We start from the raw sequence: 20,005 nt of genomic DNA, 5'->3' as shown, positions 1-20,005 counted from the left end.
CCCGAGGGCTTCCAGACTGTGAGAGGGTGCAGGCTGGGCTGAGAGACCCTCTCCCCCCACCCCCCATGAACCAATTTTCTGCACTGGGCCTCTAGTATAATAATAAAGACAAACAGGAACCCTGCCCTTTTATAACTTTCTCTCTCACATGGGAAGTAGACACAACTACCAAAACTAAACCAGTTTCCAACAGTGGCTGTCCCTGAGTTTTCTGTTTTTAATAGAACTAGGTAATTGCAGAGACATTAGCCTTCAGCTCTTAGACCAGGTTTGAGAGCAAGTCACAGACAGAAGGAACAAATAAGACAGCTTCTTGGGAGAATTTTAGTCATTAACTGTAAACATGTGATCAGATTTATAAGATAAATAAATGTACAGTTGACTTTCAGATGAATTATTATTAACCAGAGGAACAAGTGAGATTTTTCTAGCAGCAATGACCTCAAGAAAAGGCCTCCTTTGAGATGCAAACATGATAAGCATCGCCTGCATAAGTTCCCGAAGGAATTCTGAAATGCAGCAGTGGCCTCCTGCAGAGACCACATCTGACTGAGTACAGGAAGAAATTGTACCTGAGTCACATCTTCTCATAGGTCCACTCATTTCAAGTTGCTGGAGTGAACTTTTTCTTCCAGCAGGATAAAAATCTGGTAAAAGAATTCTTCATTAAGCTCTTCCCTAAATGTGGTAACCCATCCGCAAAGCCCAGAACAAGCCACCCTTGTTAAGTGGAAACAGATAACGGGCTGGCAGACAGTGTTGCCCCTTCTCCCTTCTCTCCCCTGAAAAACAATTCAAGCAAAGTGTTAGAGCCAGCACAGAGGGACGGAGCTCAGTGCTTGCCTCATCTCCAGGGAATCAAGTTCTAAAAAAGATGTGATGTGTGTTTTGAATGTTACAGGACTTTTTGTCCCATAAATGCTCAGTGGTCAGAATGACAACCCCAGGTAACTAACTTTTAAAATAAAAGAAATCTTAGCTGCCATCCGGCTGCCCATCACAAGCCTTTGCACTATTAATTGGTATTAGTAGCTCGTGTATTTAAAGTGCTGTATCCGGCACTGGGGAGACACAATGAGGAAGACAGGACGTGCCTGTGTCCTGATGCCATGGCAGGGAGATAACGCAGGTGACAAGAGCAACTCAGCAGCTGGGAAGAGGCTGACGTGTTTTGATATGTATTGAATTTGAAGTGCTGGAAGGATAGCCAAATACAACTGCCCACTAGGCCCTTAGGAATGTGGACTGAGGTTCAAGAGAGAGAGACAGAGGGGTGTCCCTGCCTAATGGGGAGGGGAGGTGGGAGGAGAAAGGGGAGAGAGATTTAGAATCAGAAGTTGCCTTCGTGACGATGATGATTTGAAGTAGAAGAGGTGGCTACAGTAGAGTGAGAGAAGGGAAAGGAGGGAAGAGGTCCTTGGGCATCCTCGGGGCTGAAGGGACAGGGTAGGGAAACTAAGCAGCAAAAGGAACAGAGACGTGAGTAGCAGGAGAGACTCATAGAATATAGTGTCTTTTTTTTCCAAATCAAAAAGAGCATTTTAGTAAGAAGGGAAAGAGACTAATTAAAAATTACAGGTCAGGTACAAGTCTCACATTGTCTCACATATATAACTTTACACTGAGCTGAACAACCACCCTAGGGAAGACATCATCAGCTGTCAGCATCATTGTCATGATCACATTCTATGGAAAAGTATCTGAGGCTCAAAAAGGTGATGTCCCTGGCGTTATAGCAGTAGAACGTGGCAGAACTGATGTTCAGACCCAGGTCTGTCTGACCCCAATGCCATGTCTTTCTCGCTGCACCATGGGTGTCGGTGGACAAAGAGCATCACATGGCCCCGAAAGCAGAAGAGGATGAGAACTAACCCAGCTGCTCAATTTGGTGTCATGGTGACCTTGCAGGAAGCTTGGTCAAGTCCCGGTGGGGAAGCCAGCTCACACCAGGAGGAGTGAGCATTAGAACATAGACTGCCCTCCCGCGCCATTTGAAGTGCAAGGAGCAGATTCTGGGGTGTCAGGACGGTTTGGGGATTAGAACTGCATCTGTGAGGGCTCTCCAGGCCGGGATCAGCTGGAGGAGACATTGTTAGAATCATTTGACCACTTCATGCTGCCACCTCCCCCCAAAGCAGTGATGGAATTGTGAGTCAGGGCACAACAGTGCTAGTGGACAGAGCAAAGCAGGCCACCTCCTGAGGACATGACTGAGAAAGCAGCTGCCAGAGTTAAGTAGGAGGAAATTCACTGCTGGGAAGTAGCTATGGAAACCCTCAACCCTGAGTTGCTACTCTGAGTTTTAGAATGTTTTAATTTTGCAACAAAAGTTTGCCTGGCTTTGGGATGGCATTGTATTCACATGCACCATAATAATAAAATAAAAGTCACCTATTTCATAGCTAACGCTGCTGTGCATGCTTCCTCCTAGACATGTCACCGATGGGCTCTTAAAAGGGACAGATGCAGCCGAGGCCGCACAGTATGTGGCCATGGAGAAGGCCACCGCCGCAGAAGTCCTGGCGTCCCAGCCCCTCCATGGCACAGCAGTCCCTCGAGACGTGAAGTCGGAAGTGGTGCCCTTGACAGTTCACCATGCACAGAGCTCTCCTGTGGTCACTCAGCCCTCCCATCTCTCCTCCGCCCCACCCAACCCTGCCCAGCACCTGACCAGCCCTCCGGCTGTCACACAGGAAGTGACCTCAGCTCCCCAGTCATCACAGGCAACTCAGTCTCCACAGGCACCCATGAATGGCTCCTCCATGCAGAGTTTGTTCATTGAGGAAATCCACAGTGTGAGTGCCAGGAACAGGGCGGTGTCTATTGAGGTAGAGTCCTACTTCCATTTTTTGTAGCCCCATAGAGGAGTGTAACTCATGGTCCTTTCCCTGGAAGAATTTACAGCCTGGCTGTAGACATAGTACATATATGTATCCAAGTTATATTTTTTATGAAAATGTGTTTATATATATACTAGAGGCCTGGTGCACAAAATGTGGGGGGGGGGGGGGGGGGTGCCCTCAGCCCAGCCTGCACCCTCTCCAATCTGGGACCCCTCACAATCCTGGACCGCTAGCTCCTAATCGCTCACCTGCCTGCCTGCCTGGTTGCCCCCAACTGCCCCCCTCTGCTGACCTGATCGCCCCTAACTGCCCGCCGCCATCCTGGTTGCCCCCAACTTCCCCCCCCCCTGCTGGCCTGGTCACCCCTCACAGTCCCCCCACCGGTCTGGTCGCCCCACACAGCCTGCCGTTAAGTCATTTGGTCGTTCCTCACTAACTCCCCTGCCGGCCTGGTCGCCCCATGCAGCCTGCTTGTTCAGTCGTTTGGTCATCCTTCACTAACCTCCCTGCCAGCCTGGGTGTAGGCAGCCATGTTGTGAGGGCATGATGGTCAATTTGCATATTACCTCTTTATTACATAGGATATGATGTCCTAAGAAATGTATGCACACTTTGAATGATTATAAAGTCAGTGTTTATTAACATACAGTTCATTTTCAATTTTTAAAAGAATCTACAGAAATGAGTAATTTTTTTGTCAATGCTTGTTTTCAATCTGATGATCATTCTTGCCCAAGCACTGCTGATGACACAAAACAATAGAACTGCAAACATCAAGAATCATTTCATGTGGTATTTGTGTGCCCTCAAGTCATCAACTGTTGCTGACTTTGTACCATAAACAGGTCATCTAAGTAATCTCACCCCCCCCCCTTTTTCAAAGTAAGAAAATGTGGTCCAGTAGCCATATAGCAAGTCTTTGACAGAAGTGGAACCAAGACATGGGATTCTTAGCTCCTAGTGAGTGTTTTGGTGTTTATTTCTGTTTGTTTGAACATCTGTACAATGAAAGCTCAATTTAGAAAACAAAAACTTTGTTATGGATACTTAGCTAGGATAGCGTGTCTGTGTCCCATTTTATTTACTGTTGGTGGAAGTATTTGGTAAGTGCTCAGTCATCATTTAATGAATGAATTTGATTTCTGAGCTTGCTGCAATATGAATGAGTGTCACGCGCTTAAATGCAGCCCATTTAGCTATAAAAGAGGCAGCAGAGAGCAGGTTTGTCTGATTTGCCAGGTGTCCCTCAGCACATAACCCAGAGTGTTATTTTGCCAACACTTTAACTATGTTACACCTCCTCCCACCCAACAGGTAATCTCTAAACAATTAATGAGCTTTTCCCTCTGTTTTTAACAACTTTCTTCACCCGCTCTTTTCCTTCAGAAAGCAGAAAGGAAATGGGAAGAGAAAAGACAAAATCTGGACCACTATAATGGGAAAGAGTTTGAGAAGCTCCTGGAAGAAGCTCAGGCCAATATCATGAAGTCAATTCCAAACCTAGAGATGCCCCCAGCCTCGGGCCCAAAGCCCAAGGGTGATGCTCCGGGGGACAGGCTGGAACTCTCAGGTAAGGTGCTGGCAGCTGCCACTGGCTGCCCTCGGGTCAGGGTGGGGCCAAGCTCTCACTTCTTAGGAATTTTATAAAATTGAAAAATTGGGAGAACCAATCTCTCAGGTGTCCCTAGAGCTTCACTACTACTTTGAAACCATAACTATAGCCATAGTGGGAAGCTGTTCTATGTTAAGATGCTAGAACAATGCCCAATAAGGGAACTTTTAGATTTCCCAGCTTCTGCATTTCCTGTGAATTCATGACACTTCCCAGCACCAGCTGGGCGAGAATGAGGCCTGCATCCAAAGCAGGAGTTTTTCATATGCTGAGGAAAGAAAAGGCCAGCTTTTATGAGCTCCCAGGGGGATAATTGCTTGTAAGATGAAATTGTATTTTTTAAATCGAAATTATTAAATTGTAAATTTAACTAACTGAACTATGGAAGTTAAGCCTCAATATGTCAGTAATAATATAAAATAACTTTTAAAAAACTCAGCCTACTAAGTCTCTAAGCTATTACAAGCCTTGTGCTTTATTCTGATATTAAAATTATATGACATCTAGCCTGGCCAGGTGGCTCAGTTGGTTGGAAGGCCATCCCATACACCAAAAGATTGAGTGTTTGATTCCCTGGTTAGGACACTTACGGAAGGCAACCAATCGATATTTCTCTCTCATATCAATGTTTCTCTCTCCCTTCTCTCTCTAAAAAAATCAATAAAAATCCTTGAGTTAGGATGAGGATTTTTTAAAAAAATTATGTGACATCATTGTTTACTTGTGGCCCAATGTGTCACACTAAATGAATGAGACCTTGTCCAGCAACTAAAATTAATTTGTAATGGAATCGCCATCTTGACTTGTCAAGGAAATTTATAACCACAGTTTAACCACTGTAACACTCCAGGTTTTCATTCCACAAAGCTGCTCTAAAGCTCCACTCACTGAAAGTCTCCCCCTCAGTCTGTGCTACGAGGCGTTTTTCATCTCTTTCCCTACCTGCCAGTAGTGAGAGGCCTGGCTAGGCCCCTGGAGGGTCAGGCATGCAGACCAGAGAGGAACGGGCCCAGGTCTGCTCTCACCACCACGGCGTTTCTCCCAAAGTTCCCGTGGAGAATTTCAGACAAAAGTATGCTGATGGCCAGAGGGAAGGGGAACGGGTTGGGTGGAGGTGGGCAAAGGGGGGATATTGGGGACATCCGTAATAGTGCCAACAATAAAAATAAAGTAAAAAAAATAAAAATGTTATATATTTAGAATGATAAATAAATTATAATTGTTCTTTCTCCTGCTTATACAATAAAAATAGTAACAATACATTTTGTTAACCTCATTTGGGATTTTTATTCTTTCAGATTTAAAAAAAGTTTGCATAAATTATATTTTTAATTACTCCCCAAAGTATCTTCACTCAGTTAAAGTGTTCTTACTGTTGTTGTTTTCTTTTTTAACACATGGCCTGGTTTCTTGTCAAAAAGAGTCTACTAATGTCCAGGCCACTAGAAGTGGGTGAGGGTATCATCCATTCTCTGTAAACTTTGATTTCTATTATTCTTTTTTATTTGTCATGGATGTTATTGCTTTTATTTTTGTCTACTAATGGGGTAAAATTCTAAGCTAAGGGTTTTAAAAAATCATTTGTATTTCCTTTTGGGTGAATTGTCTGCCTACATATATAATGGGGCAGGATGGATAGCTCCCAAAAATATTAATGGAAAATTTGGGGAATGGTGGCCTCAGTCAATGGTAAAGCAAAAGTATTCACAAAGGCAGATGTTAAAAAGCATCAAGGAAGACTTTATTCAAGACTATTGCCAAGAGGAGAGAGACTGACTCAGCTCTGAGTGCAGCAGGCGGGATTCCTGCGAAAGGCAGGCCAAGGACCTAAATATCAGGGTGGGGAACGAAGAACTTGTCAGATATCAAGAATGGGGGATTCTTGCTGACTGGATTCTTTGCTAAAGCTCGGCTCAGCAGATCAAGGTCAGGACTAGTGAGAAGAGGGCCGAGAGGAGCTTGAATAAGTTGCTCAAAGAGGGAGTCTGTCATCACACCTGAGAGGAGAGAACTGGGTCGGCCAGCCTATGCTGAGGCATGTGGCCCTGTGGCTGTGAGTTTGACATGCTTGCAAGAGGGACCCAACCTGGAGGTGACCATCCCGAGGCCAGGCTGCTGGCATAGGAACCAGCACAGCCCCGATGCTGCGGGGCCCTGTAACCCAGCACCCTTGTGCATGAGACAGGAACTGTCCACCATGAATAATCACTGGCATGTCACCCTCATGATTTCCCGAGTCTGTCACAACTTTATTTTTTAAAATATATTTTTATTGATTTCAGAGAGGAAGGGAAAGGGAGACTGAGAGAAACATCAATGGTGAGAGAGAATCATTAATTGTCTGCCTCCTTCCCGCCCCACACTGGTGATTGAGCCCACAACCTGGGCATGTGCTCTGCCAAGGAATCGAACCCTAACCTCCTGGTTCATAGGTCGATGCTCAACCACTGAGCCACCAGTCGGGCAAGTCTGTCACCACTATAAATGGGAACATGTCAAGCATTCTAAAGAACTCTGTCTCTCTGCTCAGAAAAGACAAGCACTTCAGTCCCTAGAGCAGTGATGGCAAACCTTTTGAGCTCGGCGTGTCAGCGTTTTGAAAAACCCTAACTTAACTCTGGTGCCGTGTCACATATAGAAATTTTTTGATATTTGCAACCATAGTAAAACAAAGATTTATATTTTTGATATTTATTTTATATATTTAAATGCCATTTAACAAAGAAAAATCAACCAAAAAAATGAGTTCTCGTGTCATAGGTTCACCATCACTGCCCTAGAGAGAGTTGGGAAAAGCCCAGCTATAAGTGCAGACCCTGAATTTCTGGTTCTACCACTTTAGAGAACTGCTGGGCAGTGTTTGTAAAGGGCTGAAGTGGGGAAGGTTGGGGAAGGGCTTTGCAATGAGGCTGTTTTCCTGAGCATTTTCCTGGGGAAGGCTGAGTAGATGTCAATACTAACAATTCTCTCTCTACTGCATTTGCTGTCTCTGTTCTTTAGCAGAGAGCCTTTTCCAAGCCCATAACCAGGACCAAAGCCCCCACTTTCCCCGTGATTTTGTTCTCTGTTCCCATGTGCTTCCCAGTTTCCCTCTGCCCCTTCCTTGGCCATATTCTACTCTAACACACCCCTGCCCAGTGCCTCCTCCGAAGGCTGTTTTTCGCCTGGGGCTTGGGGGCTTTGGAGACCATGCAGGGCTCTGCATTTGCCTTTAGGTCTGATCGCTCATCTCTCCAAGTAGCTTTTTTTGTTTAATAATGACAGCTAATAGTTGCATAACATTTATCATAAGCCAGTAAGCACTGTGCTTTATGCATAGTAAGTCATTTAATCCTCAGGGCACCCCAGTGGAGAGGCGCTTGTTATAATACTCATTTAACAGACAAGAAATCCAAGGCAGAGGGGTTAATTAGCTTGTGAAAGATCTTTCCAGGATTTCAAGTCAGTTGGGCTGCAGGGTTTTTACGTTAATTTTTGCACGATGGAAAGAATAGAGAAAATTTTGCATCAGAATGTATCAAGGTTATAGGAATATACTGGACTTTTGAGCGTCATCTTGAAAGGAGATGATTGTGCAGTGGCACACTGTCTTACAGAAGACTCTCCAAGCTCCGAGCAGGACTTGGACAGGTTGGGGGGCAAGTCCCCACCCCCTCCTCCCCCGCCCCCGAGACGGAGCTACCTGCCAGGATCCGGGCTCACCACCACCAGGACTGGCGACGTGGTCTACACCAGCAGGAAGGAGAACACCACCACTAAGGTCAGATGGGTCAAGGCCTGGCAAACTGGTCTCTAGGTTCACACGATTCCCTTAGACAAGGTCATGTCTGCTCTCATTTAAAACATAGAAAGCACTGAGGCAGAGAAGAGAAGCAGAGAATCAAATAAAACTGGAAGGGCAGGAAGTACCACAGATGGAAAAACGTCAGCCAGTGTTACTGGACTGGATGCAGCAACACTAGTTTTATCCTTACTTGACTTTTAGCTGCAATGATGTGAAATGCAAATCATAAGCTACTTCCCCAGCAGGTCATCGTGAGATTGAAAATAAGGGTAGTGGAGGGAAGCAAAAGAAAGACCACCTTACAAAGATAACTGGGATGAGCTAACACGGTTGAGGGCGTCCATACACAGAGATGCTTAATGAGCTTTAGCTTGCACGGCACATGGCATGTTTTATCTTTTATGTTCAACGTAAAATTCAAGTTTCAAGGGAAGATAGTATGGGAGGACCTTTCTTACAGGCACTGAATGGTGAGGAGTTACAATTTTATTATAATTCTTCAATCCGTTCACCAAAATGGTAGCTTACATGAACAAAGACCTAAACGAAATGCAAGTGGACAAAATAGCCCTTCAACTCAATTTGAAGAGCCAGGAAGTCAGTTTAGTAGGCAGTGAGGGAACACGAGGTCCTCTGTGGTCGCTCCCTCTTTTTGCCAGACCTGGGGGTGTTCAGCCAACATCTGTGGCTTGAATCTTCCATAGGCAAGCAGTGAAGATGCCGGACCAAGCCTGCAGGCTAGAGCCACAAAGTGCCCAGCAGAGGAGCCTGCTTCAGCGTGGACTCCATCCCCACCTCCAGTCACTACCTGCTCCTCAAAGGACGAGGAGGAGGAAGAAGAAGGAGACAAAATCATGGCAGAACTCCAGGTATGTGGATGCAGTGACTGACCGTGGCTCCTTGCTCTTCCCATCAGGGACTCCGCCTACATCTCTCACAGACTCCTTGGCTAGAGAAGGCTGGCCTTGGCCTTCACTGGGCTCTCAGCACACCTTTAGGATGTGTATAAGGAATGACCATTCCATGGAACAACTCAGGAAGTTTACACAAAAAATCAATTGCAAGCTTTCCTAGCTCTGGCTGGTAGAATTTACTTTTCTCCTTTCAGTGTTGATAGTCTCTGTTTCCCTTAAAAAATTAATTTAAAAGGAAATCAGAAACACTGGCCATGGTTTCTCTTGATAAGAACTGCTGAACCCCTACTGCAGGCGGGGTCCTGTAACTTGGCCTTGATATTTAGAATGACTGAACTTGAGTCATGTGGCCTCCTTCACTCCGTACAAGGTTCCCACTCAATGTCAGTTTCATCTTTTCAAATAGTCTCAAAAGCCAAATAGTCTTATTTATCATTTTCCTTGCCTATTTAAGAAATTGTTATTTATTTTTAGATTTTTATTTGTAACTAATTACCACAGTCTGCTCTTAGGATTAAAGATGGGGTGCATGGGCTATACCCGAAACTGATCCCACATTCAAATTGTGGAAGTGAATCTGCCCTGCGTATACGTTCTAAGAACTTGACTAACTGAAGACATATGCATAATGATTAGACCAAAGTCTGTTCATAGAGTATTTCATTTTGACCCATGCTTATTATAGGATTATTTTGTCCTTCAGAATGTAAGATCACAACTTTCTTGGGGCTCCAAAACATATTACTTTTCACCAGTGTACCCAGGGTTGTGTGCAGGCCCGAGGATCTGCATCCTGCATTTGGAATAGGGAGAGCTTTCAAACCATGTCATTTCCACTGCTGCTGTCCTCCGCTTTCCGTGGTAATGCCCGCTAAAGAGGAGCTGCTTGGATTTTGTAGGGAACACAGGGCTGCTGGTTGATGGTCACATGCACGAGCCTTTCGAGCCTCACTAAAACTCACAGACTGGACTGGGACATCCCCTCCACCAATCAGATTACGCACAGGTTTTTAGAAGGGCTGGAGAATTTCATTCATAGGAATCACAGATTTATAAAGTTAGCAACTCATGAAACAGCTGGGAGCAGGGAGGCATCCATCACCCAGTTATCCAATGAGGACCCTCAGGCTGTTGACCCTGGCACGTCAAGCCTACTTGTCGCTGGGATTGGTGCATGTCCTAAGATGTGTAGGCAGATCCTGGGGCCATTCATTGTAGCATCTGGCCCCAAATTAGGGTTTGGATGGGTCATGGCCTGGTTTGATTCAAATGGTGACAGCACTAGATCATTGTAAATCTGTACACGGTGAACAATTACTAATAAGCCAAGAAGTGGAGAGTGTTAGTCTTGTGAATAATCCTGCACTAGCCTCCTAAGAAAATTAATATATTTGTTCTAGCCACTTAGAGCCCATCACTTGAGAATATTTCCCTCCATCGAAGTCTGAGTATCTTCAATGCTTTCTTTACCTGGAAGCTTTACAAAAGCTGTGTATCTGGCTTCTTGTTGTATTATTGGTGGTTAGGTGCTAGTGGTGAGTATGTGCTCTAACCCTAACTTAACCAAACCCAGCCATCCTGCTGGGGTAGGGACCCAACCCGCTGCTCAGAAAGTTGGCCAGTGGCTCTGGTTAGACAGCCCTCATCCCCACGGCAGGACAAGGAGCGTAACTGTGGAACAACTTTCATGCTCCTGTCAACAGGCACCATCAGAAACCACAGGCTCCGAAGTCCAGGGTCTCACAGCCCAACAGCGATGGCAAGTGGCCTTCGTGAGCGGAGCCCTGGGCAACTCCGGGCCAACAAGGAGGGTGCCGGAGCGGCGGGAGCAGGGAGTTCGCAGAGAGTGGAAAGCCGGCTGGGGAGAGTCCTGGGCATCAGCTCCGTTCTTACTTGGACCAGCGATGAGACGTTCACTTGGGGAGGGCATGGGTTATTCTTTCTGCCAGCAGTTATTTCCAGATGATAGTACTTGACATTAAGGAAATATGAAAGAATTATTTGAGATGATTCATTTAAATAAGTAGATTTTAATCCTGGCTGTCCGTTAGAATTACATAAGAAAAATTTTTTTAAAGTCCTACAGCCCAGAGATTCAGATTTAATTTTCTCTGGGTGAGCCCTGGGTAATAGTATTTTTATAAACCAGGTGATATATTGAAAACCTCTGATTTCAAGAAACTTGGGTTCTTGGGTTACTGTGTCTCCTGTTCTCACCATCACCCTGCCGCTCCCCTCTGCCCTGCAGACATAGCCTGTGCTTCCTCTCCTGGCTCCGTGCTCACATGAGCTGGTGTGGCTACTAAAACCAGGACAGTTTTCAGAAACAAGTCTAGGCCTCAGGCAGTTCCGAGGCCACTCAGAATGCCATGGTGCTGAACAGCACCACTTTCTCAGTGAGCCTCAGAACACCTTGGAGCACGGAGTCCCTGTTACTATTTCAGACAATGAATTGACAAGCATTACTTTTATTTTAAGGTTTAAGGGTTTTTAATATATTGTGCCCTTTTTCTATAGCTTCAATAAATAAATTGAGTCTAGTAAAAAAAATAATCAAGAAAAAAGAAAGAAAAGATGGCTTCTTGGTTGTTTTTTTTTTCATTAATTCATTTACATAGTCAATATTTTTGAAAGGTCAAAACAAGAAGCCCTACTAAGCGCAAACCAAATTCACCCTGGACAGGAAGAAAGGGTGTTCTCTGCAAGAGCTGTGTCCTTTTATCTTGCTGTGGCCCAGAAATCAGGAGGCCTTGGCACCAGGCTCCGCCCTCTCACCAGCTCTGTGGGCCTGAGGCCAGAAGGGAAGCAGGTTTTCAAGGTGCTGCCTTCCATCCAGCCCTGGTGTGACCTGCGTGCAGGACAGGGCTGCGGTCTCCACACTCTAGATTGATTCCCTGCGTACCTATCTCCTCCTTCCTCCTCGCTACACAGAATCCTGTTAACCTCAGTATTTTAATTCCATAGGCATTCCAGAAGTGTTCCTTTATGGATGTAAATTCAAACAGTCATGCTGAGCAGTCCCGGGCTGACAGTCACGCTAAAGACACTAGGCCGGGGGCCACAGTCTCACCCAAGGAGAAGAAGGTAACGTGGCAATTACACTCTGCCACGCGGGCGGACAGCCCTTCTTTCCTTGCTGACACTAACCGCTCCTGTGCTTGTCCTTCTGTGCCCTCTCCTTTCCTCTCGCCTTTAAAAAGACAATGAACTGAGACACCGCTTTGCATTTAATTCAGAGATAACTGGCTGAGGTTTTCTGAGCAGATGCATTCTTTCCATGCACAGCGTTCAATAGTATGTGCAGAACTGAGGCATTATCTTCACAAACTAAAGAATATACATCTTTCAAGATTGTCTAGAATGACTCTTACGGACACAAAAAAAGAAACACCAACCAAGGTTGTAGCACTTTTTCTCATTTTTCACCTACCTCCTGGACCAAAGCATCTATATTAAAAATCGGTGAAAGCTGTAGATTCCAGGAAGGAAGCTCGGGGCAGAGCTGCACACCTGAGGCGTCCACAGGTGGATGCTCATGGAAACACACACATGTATCTGCACACATGTGTAAAGATGCCCAGCAGAATTCTCTTATATTACAAATTCTCAAAGTAGACCTTGCAGGATAAGAAGTTCAGTATAGTTTTAGTGCTAATACACTTTGTGGCATTCAAATGGCTTCGAAACAGATGTCCAGGCTCTGGAACAAAGTTCATTGTCGTGACCTCAGTACTTTAGGGAGAGGATGTGAGCCTGAGTGTTTGAACCTCAACATTAAGTTAGACCTGGAACTTTTATGAATTTTTGGCAAGAGAGCCATCTTATTTGAATGAAGCCGCTGTCTAAATGTCAGACTAGAACAGTGGTTCTCAACCTTCCTAATGCCGCGACCCTTTAATACAGTTCCTCATGTTGTGGTGACTCCCAACCATAAAATTATTTTCGTTGCTACTTCATAACTGTAATTTTGCTACTGTTATGAATCGTAATGTAAATATCTGATATGCAAGATGTATTTTCATTGTTACAAATTGAACATAATTAAAGCATAGTGATTAATCCCAAAAACAATATGTAATTATACATGTGTTTTCCGATGGTCTTAGGCGACCCCTGTGAAAGGGTCGTTCGACCCCCAAAGGGGTCGAAACCCACAGGTTGAGAACCACTGATATAGAAAGTTGATTGTGATCAACTCAAGTCCTAACATGTCTCACCAGAACGTATATTTCAGAATTCAGAGGTTCTAGTTGCCCTTAAATGAAGTCAAACATCTCGGCTAGTGCATTGTGAGTCCAAGTGGGCACCGCAGTCCATGTGCACGTAAGCTCAGTGAGGGGTCCTCAAACTTTTTAAACAGGGGGCCAGTTCACTGTCCCTCAGACCGTTGGAGGGCTGGACTATAGTTTTAAAAAAAACTATGAACAAATTCCTATGCACACTGCACATATCTTATTTTGAAGTAAAAAAACAAAACGGGAACAAATACAATATTTGTATTTGCATGTGGCCCGCGGGCCGTAGTTTGAGGACCCCTGAGCTAAAGGGTCACGAAATCGAAAGTTATTCTAATACAACCCTTCAAGAGATGCAGCCTGGTGCCTGCAGCCCCCTGCCTGCTCCTCCCTGGCTCACAGCCAGCAGAGAGCCCTGTGTACGATGAGTCTGCCACAGGAAGCCAGTAACCAGGCGACATGCGATCTCCCGGTACATCACGGGAGGTTATGAGATTATTGTTGATAAATCTTTCTCATGAAGAAAACCTCCTACTAATTTGGATTGAATCCATGGCAGTCATATTGGAAATATATTGTTTTTCCAGTCTCTGGAATCCCCTTATGTGGCCTTATTAAGACCAGGCCATGGAAGACCCTAGCGCATTTGAGTTATAGGGCATATTTGGGCCAATGGGACTATTTTTGTCTAAAACACTAGAAACTGGGAACTTCTTGAAGATCCCTCTGGAGAAGATTATTGTCTCATTGTAGAATTTTGCTAATTGCCTTGAAATTTGCATGAGATGTTTTGTCCAGCAATTACAAACCCATATCCCAATCATCTCTTTTATCTCAATCAGGGGTCCATCGGCTAATAATAAGCAGGTCTGTATTGAGTGCCCAACACTGGGTTTAATCACAGGTGCTTATTCTAGATAATTATACTGAGTAGGTTGATCTGCTCCATAATATCAGTATCAGACTTGTATTTGAGTAGTATATACAATGTGGGCTTCAGACTTGTCCCCAAATTGTTGTCATTAACCTCTCCCTGGGCTACTCATCTCCTTTTCTATACCTCTTAAAATATTTCTCCTGTCATCAGAAAGCATTAGCCTAATTCTTGACTTTTATGCAGTAGTCCTATAATTCTGTCTCTAATTCTGGTTTATTGCCCGTATGTGTATTGAGCCTGCTTCACCAGTTGTCTGAACAATCCAAATCTCAGAGCCCATAAGTAGATATTAATGAGGCTTAATTATTCAATCATGACTATCTAAGAAATCATTGTGAGATTACCTATGACAGTTGTGACCATGCTACTCTGAATAAAGTTAATGCACTTGCTTTAATACACCCATTCTTTTTTCTAGCCCAGTGACAAAAATGGTAGGCCATGTGAAACCTAAGCTTGGCAACTTTATCTTAGTGACCTTCCATTGGAGTATTCCTGCTACTCGATCTGTCTGTCTTACAATGCATGTCTCACATGGTGGCATTCCAAATATTTCATGATGGGTATGACTGGGGTCCTGACCAATCAGAACAGAGAGCAGGTCTACCCCCAGCACCTGGGCCAGCAGAACATCAGCTGTGCAGGTGTCTTCTTTAGATCACATGGCTGTTCCTTCCCTGATTCAAGGATAAATTCTTCCGCAGGTCCTAACGTGCTAGCTCCATAGGTGGAATTGAAACCTTGGGCCCAAGCCTCATTTCTTTTTCTTAAAACCTTTTACTTGTTGTATTCGTTGTTTAATTATCTAAATGTAAAATCCCACAAAAGATATTATGTCATTCGACTACAGCAGCTGAGTCATTCATTGCACTTGTTTGGGGGCCTCCTGGGGGTGAGGGGAAGTTAAACTGGTGGTGTTGGCTAATGCACCTCGTACCTTGTGTGATCTTTCCATGTGACTTATAGGGAGTCTGTGGTTTGTGTATTATCCCTTAACCTGTATGAACATTCTTTCCATTTTTAACCAGGGTGGTAGGACTGCTCTGGGTTGACTTTGGCGGGGGCCTGGGTTACTGTGCTTTGTTACGCTGTCGTTGCTGTAACCAAACAACCTCGTTGGGATTATGTCCCATCCTACTAAACTCACCTCTTCCTCTTGGGCTTCTGCAACGAGAAGAAAGGACAGCAGTGCCCTGGAAATGACAGGGCATGGTTAGTGTGAGCGTTGTGACAGGGCCCGGGCTACTGGTACAGCCATGCGGGGAAGGGCGCGCTTCCCGGGGAGCCCTCTGCATCCCGGGTCCTCCGTGCTGGGCTCTTCTGTTCGGAACCTCGGTGAGAGCCTCGGGATGTCTCTTTGCTCTGCATCAGACTGTATAGAGAATAAAATCTTAATCATGATGTGCCAGTCACAATCCTAGCCTCAGATATCTGTTTTGTAAATGTTTAGATGGTATTTTAGCAGCATTATCACACTGAATTTGGATTTGATCATCTTGGTGTGATTACTTTGAAGGCTATTTTGACACTTTCCTTGGCAAGTGCAAGTACAAACTGCGAGTATATTTCAATCTGTCATTTGAAAAAGAATGTTGTTTTTTTAAATCTCAAAGTCCTACACCCTACCAGTGCAGATGTCCTTGGAGGACACTTTCCATAAACAAAACTGATAGGACTGAAATAACTAGCTGGAAGGGACATGAACAATCTGCTGGTCTAGTGCCTCAGTTTATAAGCAAGAACACTGAGGCCCAGAGAAGTGGAGGAGCTTGCTTAAAGTGACACGATTAAGTGGCAGGCAGAAGACATTGACTCTGCCTGCTGACATAGTGTGCTTTCTGCAAGGCCACCCCATGCTGGTTTCCGCTTCTGCCAAGCTCACTGTCAGATGTTGAAAAGAGGACGTTTCCTACAGAATCAGTCTCTTTATTCTCTTCATTGCTCCCCCACCAGATTTGAATTTCTTGAGATATTTTGCTAATTGAGATTTTCACCTTATGCAAACACAGGGCATTTTTGGAAGTTGGCGAACAAAACAGCCCAAGGTAAACAGAGCTATAGGCTTTGGACCGGTGTGTAACAAATGTGGTTGGCCCGCATGTTTTGGAAATGTAATTAAAGGAACAATTTAGTTATAGTCCACTGTGGGAGGGGGTGTGGTTTTGTGGAGTAACATGTCCTACACTATCCTACCAGAATTTGGAATTTTTCCACGAAGACGTACGGAAATCTGATGTTGAATATGAAAATGGCCCCCAAATGGAATCCCGAAAGGTGAGTTCCCCGTCCGTGTTCCAGCCGATACCATGCAGATTAATTAGCCTCCTTTGCAGATCCATTTCTGATTAACGCATGTCATTTCCCTCCTCCACTCTCCCTCGCAGGTCACCTCAGGGGCTCCTACACATAGTGACCGTCCCAAGTGGGAAAGAGGAGTGGAGAATAGTATTTCTCAAGAACATCAGAATATAAAACTGACATCAAGAACATCAGATATTCTTGATGCCTCAAGAACATCAGAATATAAAATTGACATCTTAATGAAGGAAAATTCCATACCCAATAAGAGTTTACTTAGAGACAGTAGAAATTATTCCCAGAAAAATGTGTCTAAGGTCAATTCCAGTTTCCCTGGCACCAATTTGTTAGAAGATGAAATAAGCAAAGGGCCTAAAATCTCAGGACTGCAGGGCCCTCCATCTGACCCTGAGAACCAGAAGATGAATTATGAAAAGACAAAAGAGATGAGTCAACGAGATCAAGAAAATGCAGATAGATGTCACCTACTCTCTCCCACTAGGTCAACTGAATTGAGTATTTGTGATGTCAAAACTCAAGATCAAGAGGTTCCTGTGACAGAGTTTGGCCAAGTTGTGCTAAGACCCAAGGGGACTTGGCATGCTAATAATGGGAAGCCTAATGAGGACAGAGAATCAACCCCAAGTTCTCCCACTGAGGAAAGTGCACCCACAGACAACATCGCCTTCATGATTACCAGAACTGCGGTCCAGGTTCTCTCCAGCGGGGAGGTCCGCGAGATAGTGAGCAAGAAGGGAGAAGATGTACAGACGGTGAATATTGATGCCAAAAAAGAGATGACTTCCCAACAAGAAGGGACTGAAAATGAAGAGCCAGTCGTGTGCCTAGACAAGAAGCCAGTCATCATCATTTTTGACGAGCCCATGGACATCCGATCTGCATATAAGAGACTTTCAACCATATTTGAGGAGTGCGATGAGGAATTAGAGAGAATGATGACAGAGGAAAAGATAGAAGAGGAGGAAGAGGAGGAAAATGGAGACACTGTGGTCCAGAATAACACTTCCCAAAAGTTCCAGAAGGTTGTGTCAGGCCCCGGCTCAGGACTGCAGGCTGAGAGCCGATTGCAGCCACACTCCCTCTCAGGAGACACCGGAGTGTCAGGAGGACAGGGAATGAATAAGGCTGAGCTGACCACGAGCGGCCGAGCCGATTCTCCAAGTTCAGAAAGCAAGTGTGATGCGGCATATGACCAGTTGGAAAGCCCCAAGAAAAAGTTCAAGTTCAAATTCCCTAAAAAGCAACTCGCCGCTCTCACTCAGGCAATTCGCACAGGAACCAAGACGGGGAAGAAGACCTTGCAGGTGGTGGTCTACGAAGAGGAGGAAGAGGACGGCACTTTGAAGCAGCACAAAGAAGCCAAGCGATTCGAAATCACTCAGTCTTCTCCACCCGAAGACACCCCCCAAAACAGGCTCAGGAGACAGGGGCAGCCCTGTCTGGAGAACACATCTTCCTTTTCCAGAACTGATGAGATTAGAAATAACACCTACAGAACACTGGACAGCCTGGAGCAGACCATCAAACAGCTGGAAAACACGATCAGCGAAATGAGTCCAAAAGCCCTCGTTGATACCTCATGTTCTCCCAACAGAGATTCTGTTGCCAGCTCATCCCACATAGCCCGGGAGGCCTCTCCCCGAGCCTTGCTAGTTCTGGAAGAAGCTCCCACTGCCCTAGAGCCCCCCTCATCAATACCTTCAGCTTCACGTAAGGTATCTTGGTCTGATGGAAAATGAAAAGACCCAGCTGCTTTCCTAAATCTGCCATAATCACCACTAGCAAAAGGTGTCTTGTGATTGACTTGCTTCCTTTCAGGTGGCTCATTTATTATGTTTTATTTATTTTTTTGTCTGTTCGCCTTGATACTTTTCTCTCACACTTTCTCCCTCCCCTTCAAAACAACAACAACTGGGTGTCTAACAGCTAATTGACTGGTTTTACCTCTGTTGCTGATTGGTGTTGGGTAAGCGCAAGGATGCTGGGTCATCCATTTGCCGTTAAAATGATTGCTCTGATACTCACATTAAAATCCGTTTGATCAGTAGTGGAGCAGTTTATTCTGTTTGATTCTTGGAATTAACCCAGTGGTGTCTTCTGATGTCCGTCTCCCAGATCTGTTCTGCATGTAGGGCTGTGGCTTCTCACATTGAGCTTCTCGGCACAGGTGGGCCGGCCTCGGTGATAATCCACTCACGTGCTTCCCTTGTCTTCCCCCTCTCGCTGCTCTTCCCCACAGGCCCCGGCGGGGACCCCGCAGACCAGCAGGATGCCAGTCCCCATGAGCTCCAAGAATAGACCCGGAAGCCTGGACAAGCCCGGCAAGCAGACCAAACTGCAGGATCCCCGCCAATATCGTCAGGTAGTTTTACCTTAAAACCAGTTTTGGATGGACACTCTTACAGTGGTGAAGCAAGTCGCTGACTTAGTTTATACCAAACATTGTGTTTTCTTTGTAAGCTATGGTTTGTGTAGACTTCCTGGATCTGGGGCATGAAGAAAGTCTAAAAACCTTTGTTTGTTGAACTTTTCTCCACGCTTTTGCATGCCTGCAATAAAACATGGTTTACTTTGTGAGTCCCAAGTTTAGCCATTAACACAAGCTGCCACACCGGTTGGCTTTTCTTTGGCGAATGAATGTAGTGGTTCATCAGAACGCCCTGAGTAACCGAGTCAGACAAACCTGTCGTTGAACTGTCCTGAAAGTCGCCCCCACTAACGTCTGTGTTGATTGCACTGCATTAGAGGCACATTAACACTCCACGTCCCACCCTCACCCCTTCATAACCCAGACGCATGGCTGACCCAGCCCCAGACCCCAGACATGGTCTCCTTTCTTCCTTTGTGCATCCTCTGCTCTGTACTTTGGGGTTTTCTCCCAGGTCCAGTACAGCACAATGAGACTTAGCTCAGGCCTTGAACTGGTTTGGTTGGGTTGGATGCCTTTTATTGAATTATTCTCAGAAGGGCTGTGTTGCCAGACCCTGTGCAACGATCGTGTTACCAACTTTCTGACAAACTGTCTCCGCCGTCTTTATTTGCAGGCTAATGGAAGTGCTAAGAAAGCTGGTGGGGACTGTAAGCCTGCTTTCCCCTCCTTACCTGCTTCTAAGATCCCAGCCCTTTCTCCCAGCTCTGGGAAAAGCGGCTCTCTGCCCTCTTCTAGCGGTGACAGCTCTAACTTCCCTAACCCGGCTGCTTCTAAACCACCGGTTACTTCTAACCCTCTCAGCCCCCAAACAGGACGATCCGCCCCCTCGGCCTCCCTCATCCCCTCTGTCTCTAACGGCTCCTTAAAGTTTCAGAGCCCCACTCACACAGGTAAAGGTCACCATCTTTCATTCTCACTGCAGACTCCCAC

The 20,005-nt window shown here is 45.4% G+C and overlaps 1 protein-coding gene across 1 annotated transcript in view; it reads left to right on the top strand.

Annotated features, from left to right (window-relative positions):
* Window positions 1-20,005, top strand: part of KIAA1217 (KIAA1217 ortholog) — a 309,140-nt gene that overhangs the window by 287,003 nt on the left and 2,132 nt on the right. The window contains exons 13-21 of the mRNA XM_014539382.1: window positions 2,432-2,828; window positions 4,230-4,413; window positions 8,052-8,215; window positions 8,944-9,108; window positions 12,118-12,237; window positions 16,522-16,599; window positions 16,710-18,359; window positions 18,884-19,006; window positions 19,689-20,000. Of these exons, the coding sequence (XP_014394868.1) occupies window positions 2,432-2,828; window positions 4,230-4,413; window positions 8,052-8,215; window positions 8,944-9,108; window positions 12,118-12,237; window positions 16,522-16,599; window positions 16,710-18,359; window positions 18,884-19,006; window positions 19,689-20,000 (3,193 nt within the window). The remainder of the gene's footprint in view (window positions 1-2,431; window positions 2,829-4,229; window positions 4,414-8,051; window positions 8,216-8,943; window positions 9,109-12,117; window positions 12,238-16,521; window positions 16,600-16,709; window positions 18,360-18,883; window positions 19,007-19,688; window positions 20,001-20,005) is intronic.

Source organism: Myotis brandtii, unplaced genomic scaffold (genome assembly GCF_000412655.1).
Source record: "Myotis brandtii unplaced genomic scaffold, ASM41265v1 scaffold215, whole genome shotgun sequence".
NCBI classification, from domain to species: Eukaryota; Metazoa; Chordata; class Mammalia; order Chiroptera; family Vespertilionidae; genus Myotis; species Myotis brandtii.
This window is presented reverse-complemented; position numbering and strand designations above follow the sequence as displayed.